Source organism: Equus przewalskii, chromosome 29, assembly GCF_037783145.1.
Source record: "Equus przewalskii isolate Varuska chromosome 29, EquPr2, whole genome shotgun sequence".
NCBI lineage: Eukaryota > Metazoa > Chordata > Mammalia > Perissodactyla > Equidae > Equus > Equus przewalskii.
The window spans coordinates 4651872-4658614 of NC_091859.1; the positions used below are offsets into that span (position 1 = coordinate 4651872).

The 6743-nt window shown below is 52.5% G+C and overlaps 1 protein-coding gene across 1 annotated transcript; it reads right to left on the reverse strand.

The window, feature by feature from the left end:
• Positions 1-3616: 3616 nt before the first annotated feature.
• On the reverse strand, positions 3617-5745 carry PHLDA1 (pleckstrin homology like domain family A member 1). The gene is made up of 2 exons (XM_070600010.1): positions 4586-5745; positions 3617-4140 (listed from the first exon to the last, which is right to left on the reverse strand). Exon 1 carries the CDS (start codon positions 5728-5730, stop codon positions 4612-4614), a length of 1119 nt encoding a protein of 372 aa, XP_070456111.1. The 5' UTR covers positions 5731-5745; the 3' UTR covers positions 3617-4140; positions 4586-4611.
• Between the last annotated feature and the right edge of the window lie 998 nt (positions 5746-6743).

The window sequence follows — 6743 nt, forward strand, 5'->3', positions numbered from 1 at the left end:
CTCCTGAAGGAAGAAAGGGCACCGAAGAAGTGGGGTGCACAGAGTGGTTATATACCCCCAAACAGGATGTTTCACATATGATTGAAATGTCCCTTTTACAATAGTCGCGAGACTGCTCTGTCGGCACAGCGATTGATGGCCACAGCAGGTAGGTCTTCTGTCTCAGTGAACACAGCAGGGTGGCAGGTCTGTTGTCTCAAGCTGGGTGGTCACAGGTGAGCTGGGTGGTCAAAGGTGAGCGCAGCAATCAGTTCCTAGCCTAAGGAAAGATGCTTCTCCTTAAGGAAATGCCAATGTGGGGGAAGCTGCACCTTTATCTCAAGGGCGTTTGTTCTTGCCATAGGAAACGTTTAAAGCAGATACACAATGTGGGCTCAACGGCCATGTCAGGCCCTTTTGGAATAACAAAGTCAGGCCGAATTAGGTTTACACCAAATGGCTTCCTCATATACTCCAATATATCCTATTGCTTGCCATTTCTATTTGTCACGAATTAAAATAAAAAAGTCACCCTTCAAACTGTGTCAAGAATTTAGAAAATAGTTCTTAAAAACCTGTCCAGCACAATTCCACAATTAATACATCTTAGGTTGCTGTAGGTAAATAGGTGTATTTCTCTTGAATCGCTAGTGGATTCAATATCAAGCTCTGTAATTTCCAAATTTAAATTTTATTCTGCTGAGGGCATTTTACTGGGAAAGCAAAAAGCAACTAGTTGGATATTTACTAAAATAAGAGAAGAACCAATGCTCACAGACCCATCCTCATCTCACACCGCTGCACGTCCGAAGGGGTGGCTCCAGTTTCCCTCAAGTCTGAGGCCCCTCCTCTCAGCCCCCCTGAGCCTGACGGTGTAAACCCTGGAGCCAGGCTGACACCAAGTTACCTTCCCAGAAAGCGAGTGATGTGTTTGAACTCACACACTGGCAACAAACTTGTATAGTGTCAGATTTAAAATGAGGGGTCTTTAAAAGAAGTGAGAGCAGAAAAGAGTTAAAACAGGCCTTTCACCCTAAGCAGGACTTCCTAACAGCGTTCACATGGAAGGGCAACTCCTAAACGCGCTGGGGATTTTTACCTCCACTGGACAAAGTGTGTGAAGTGAAATTAGAAAGCTGGTTTGACTTCTACGTGATGAAAGGATCCCAGCTCCCTCTGTGAGGGCGACGTCCATTTGAAAGGGTCCTTTGTAGCCATCTCCTCACAGACCTCAGCACTCCCCGAGGGGCAGGAGACCCCCGCGGACGTGACGGCCGCCCCAGAAAGCGAGGCTCTGCAGCTTGCCAGCCAGCCAGGATTAGTTGCTCTCGGGGTGGCAGGACTGCAAGGAAAGGCAGCACCGCGGGAGGTGGGGGACAATGGCTCCTGGTGCAGGGGACTTCCACGTGTTTCCCTTCTTTCATGCATTTGTCCCAACAAACATTATTGAGCTCACTGTGTAGGAGGCTTGGTGCCAACACAAGTTCAAGGACAAAAGTTCAGTTTCCAGATACGACATGCCTTTTAATTTTCCAACAGTTTACATTTTATGTTTATTTAAGGGGTGGATTTTCTATCAGACCTCCTCTTCCCTTTCTCCTTTTCTTGGGTTGAAAGAAGTATTTTTACCTTTTTCTGTGAAAGTGATTTGTTAGGCTTCATAAGACCCATAGTAGGTGGTTTGTATCATTTTCTTACAGGCAGAATAGAGCCACTGACACACTACATGATTTGCCATTGTATTTTGTTTTCTCGAGTTTTGTTAAGTATGCTCGACTTTGTGCTGGAAAAAATTATTAAATCGTAAGAATTTCAAACTGTCAAACAACAGAAACCATCTTACTCCTCTTCTTTCTAATTTCTGAGAATGTCACAGTTAAACGCTAATAGGGGTTTAGACTAGAGAGCCACTAAGAGGGTCAACTCCGTATAAACATCACAGCAGACCAGGGACTAAGGGCTGTGGAAAGACAAGACAAGGAGCCACAAATCTGGAGGCCCGGTCAAGAACCACGGCCATTGTGGGGAACACTCCAGCAGCCAGGAGGGAGCCCCAGCGAATCTTTTTCCACGACACTACCTACACTATAAGTAAGCTAACAACATACAAATGCCTTTTAAAAACCTATGCAAATCCTAATTTTAAAAGTAAGTACGGTATGGATTTTACTTTTTTTTATAGCACAAGAATTTGAAAGAAAGATCCTTTCATCTGGAAAACAGCGGTGGTTTAACTGGGGTTCTGTGATCTGCTTTAGTACGCGAGGCCCTATCTTACAAGTACGGCAGTGCTTCCAGAGAAGTCGGACCAACTGAAGAAGCCTTCAGATCTGCTCTCAGAGCTGCCCAGGATATATATACATATATATGTTATATACATGTGAGTTTTTAAATCTTCGCAGCATATTTTTATAACTGCAGCTCAGCCACTGGAAGTAGGAGTCCACTTAAGTTTTGCTCGCCTTTTGCTAGAGTTTCAGTTTCCCCCCATAACTTTTTGGATTCGAGTTATGACCTCAAAATGTCAACCTTTAATTATTGCACTAAAAAGTAATTTGACCTTGACACTCCTTTTTAGATGGAGGCAGAATAAAGAAATTCTGTTTTCCTTTCTTGACATATAACTTAGCAGTGGCCTGATACTGACCATTCCAATTGAGATGCTGGAAAAATACTGATCAAGACTTCGTGAAAAAGATAATAGAAAACAGAGACCCGGCAGTGAAGCCCCGCAGATAGGAAGTGATTTTCGGCCCCAAGAGGATTTGGTATCATCTGTGGCTCTTTTTAAACTTCAGCAGCATCTGCCCTGGTGGATTTTGACCATCCCTTTGATTTCACACAGAAGAGGGTTTGTTCTACCTTTAAAAGCACCATCCTCTTCCCCTGACCCCGCCCCCCAGACTCCTGCACAAGGGGCTGAAACAAGACTGGGGTTGTTTTCTTACTGAAAATCCAGTGTTTACCCAGCCCTTCCTTTTGCAGTTTCTGAGTTTAGCTAACCTAATAACAAAACAAATAACCCTCAACTTTCTCACAGAGCAATAAAAAGCGAAACAGCTGGTTTATCTGATCAACATTATTTTCAGTACGAAAACAAAAAGTGATGACTCCTAGTTCTTTGAAATATTTACAAACTGTATTTTAAACTATGAGATTCTAGAGTATGCTTCCAGAACAAAGTAAACGGGTCAGAAAATGCGGCTCAAGTGAAGTGTGCAAAGCTGTTGGGGAGGAGAAGCGCTAGTGTGGGTGATGGGTGAGAGCATCAATGTCCTCTCAGTCGGGCTGAATGGTTCCCTCTCCCCACTGCGGCTTCTGAAATGAAACACCTACTGCATTCACACTCGGAAATCATAGAAATCTCCTTATTAAACGAGTCACACACACATGACATGAAGCCAAGCTTTTCCTACAGCAGACCCAGTCCAACCGAATATGCACCACATGATCATCCTGCCATCAGCTGGGTTATGTTTTAAATATTTGAAATCAGATCTCACTACTAGTGACTTCCTTTTAGGAAAGTGATTAGATTTTCATAATTACACGCTTCTGAACACTTAACTTCTTTAAACCTCTATTCTACACAAAATATATGTCCGAGGAGAAAAAAATCTCAAAATAAAAAAAGAAGTAATACCACAGAGTTTAATTTCAACCACCTGCATAAGAATCAAAGTATCAGACCTTTGGAAAATGCCCCAAGAATAATGTATGAATTCTTAATGTTTTCCCCTCCGCCGCCCTCTTACTTTTTTCTTTTCCAAGATTAGAACTTACTAGGGAATAGGTTTTTGAAAATCAAGTTTCTTTTTGAAAAATGGCCTACATTCAGAAATGTCTTAGAACAAGCATTAAAAAAACTAATAAATAATCATAAGTCAAAATACATTAAAATAAAATTACAGTACATCATTGCTCCTAGAAGGCCCACCATCCTGGGAGATCCTTTCCAAGGTTCATAAATAAAGCCCTCTGGACTAGAGAGCGTCTCCTGCATTGCGGTGAAGAGAATGCAGAAAACTAAGGAATCGCGAGTTATCAGTCCGGTGATGTCCAAACTACTTGATCTGGCGCGGGGCGGGGAGACCGTCTTGTTTTGGAGCCAAGTGAAGACAATAGAAAGGTGCTCGTCCCACTTCCTCAAGTCCTCAAAACCTGGAAAGAAATGACACGGAATGAAGTGGGCGGCTCACAATCCTCCATAACCCAGTTCTTTTCGGGCCGGGCCGGCGGACAATGTGTGCCCAGAAAGTCACCAGGGTCGCTCCCTCGAGCGCCCAGACCCAGTTACGCGGCGCCTGGGCCCCGGAGAGAGGCCGCGGCGTCGCCGGGGCGCGCACCCCTGCCCACGCGCGGTCGGGGCCCGCAGGGAGGCGGCCCGCGAGGCCCGCCCGCCCGGCGCGGGTCCCCCAGCCCCCTTCTCTGCGCCGCCGCTCCCGGCCCCGGCTTGCTTCCCTTTTCTCCACCTTCCCAGAAAATTCGAATAGCTTCTCATTTTTCCACCCGAGAGACAAACCCGGGAGCAGGCTTCCTACTCCTCCCCGCACCCCGAAAGCCGCTCTTCGGAACGGCCCCGGGAGCCCGGGTCGCCGGCGCTTACCTCCTCCGGCGCGGGTGCTGCCCCCTTCAGGCCGAGTTGGAGGTGCTGCGGAGAAGCCGGTGGCCGTGCGGCTGCGAGAGCGGCTGCTGGTGCTGGTGCGGGAGTGGGTGCGGGTGCGGGTGCGGGTGCAGGTGCGGATACGGGTGGAGCGGCTGGAGCTGGGGCTGGGGATTGGCTTGGGGCTGCGGCTGGGGCTGGGGCTGCGGCTGGGGCTGGGGTTGAGGCTGAAGCTGCGGCTGCGGCTGCGGCTGCGGGGGTTGCTGCTGGACCAGGTGCTGTTGCTTCTGCCGCGTGGACTTGACCGCCAGGATGGCCTGACGGTTCTTGTACTGCACCATCTGCAGCGTGATCTCGGCGTTCCAGCCCTGGTCCTGCGGGCACCGAAAGTCGATCTCCTTGCCCTCGGCCATCACCACAGTGAAGTACATGTACTTGCCCTTGCGCTCCACACAGTCCACGGTCTTCATGTTGGAAAAGTGTAATTCCTTGAGCTTGACCGGCGGCTCGAGGCCGGCCACGGCGGGGCCTCCGGGTTGGGACGGCTCGGCCGGCCCCTGCCCGGGCTGCTGCTGCTGCTGCTGGTGTTGCAGCTGCTTGGGCGGGATGAGCAGGAGCCCCTCCTCAGTGAGGATGCAGCACTTTTTCTTCCAGAGCTGCAGCAGCCCGTCGCTGCGCTTCTCCAGCACGCCCTCCTTCAGTGCCTTGCATCCGCTGCTCTCCAACATCCTCCCGGCATAGGGCGGCCCGCCGCTCGGCTCGGCCTCTCCACTTGCCGCCGCCCGGGCCGGGGGCAGCAGCAGCAGCCGCGCGCCGTCCTCGCCCCAGCGGCGCCCACGGCCGCCCGCCCGGAGCGCACAGAGGAGGCTGAGGCGCAGGAGGCAGAGCGGCGGCCGGTCAGGGTCGGGGCAGGGGGGCAGCCGCGTCCTGAGGCGCCACAAGGTCCCGCCGCCGCGAGCCGCCGGGCCGCCGCCGTCCTCCCGCGAGCGCTCACTGCAGGGCACTGGCCGGGCCCCCTCGCGGCGCTTTTGAATGGGCCATCCCCCCCGCCCCCGAGCGACACCCAGCGGAAAGGGCGGCTCCCGGCGCCCGCGCTGCGGGGAGAAGCCCAGCGCGGAACGGCGCCCGGCCGCCGGCGCGCGCCTCATTCACGCGGGCCCTCCCGAGCCGCCCGGCCCCGCCCCGCGCCGGCCCCGCCCCGCCGCCGCCTCCGCCCGCCGGCCAGGAGCTGCTCCCCGCCGCGCGGGCCACAGCCGAGCGCCGACGCCCAGGGGCCGCTGCGTGGCCATCGCCCCCGGGCCGCTCTCCCCGGCCGGTGGGGCTGTGTGCCCTCGGGACGCAGCCCTGGGGTTCGCGCTGAGCGCCGAGACCGCGCAGAGCCAGTGTCCCGGCCTGGGCGGGCAAGGAGGCTGGGGACAGGGCTCCGAGCGGCCGAGGCCCGCGGAAGTGTGCCTCCCCCGGACCCTACGTGACACCTCAGCGCGCGGAGACCGAGAGGGCACCATGTCTTTACGCTCACATTCGCTCACGGTCATTAACTAGCTCTTCTTGGAGCAGAGGGCGATTGTTAAGCAATAGCGCTACCGTCTGTCCCGTTTGGAAGGGGTAGAGGAAGCTGACCCACTTCGGATGGCTTCTCGCCTTCCCGTTTTCCTCTCGGGAGCGCAGGCACTAGCCTATCTTCACCCGGGACACAAGCTCTCGAGCTCCCTCCTTGACCCCTCGGTACAGCCTGCAACATCTCAGAACAGTAACTTCAACTACAAATCCGAGGAGACCCCACACTTCAAGGCGCAGCTTAGCTCTCCACACCGCGAGTTGGCCTCCGCAGGTCCCTCTCTGCAAACGCCTAACGGGCCAGGTCTCTGTTTCGTAATCTCATTTATCTGGACCTGGGGAAGGTGATGCTGTACTCGCCCCTAGCTCCCTCCTATCCCCACATATAAGCAATTTCTACAGAAATTCTGGGAAACAAATCAGAATAAAGAGCACAAACCGAAACCAATGAAGTAAACAGAGAGCCTCAACTATACACTGACCCTGAGAACAGAAGAATCCCACGAAAAAGAACTAAACCAGAGGTGGACAGGGCAGAGTTGGCCAAGGTCAGAGGAAGGCTGCGGCTTATGCCCAAGAAGGAAGAAGGGCTAACTTAGCTCAT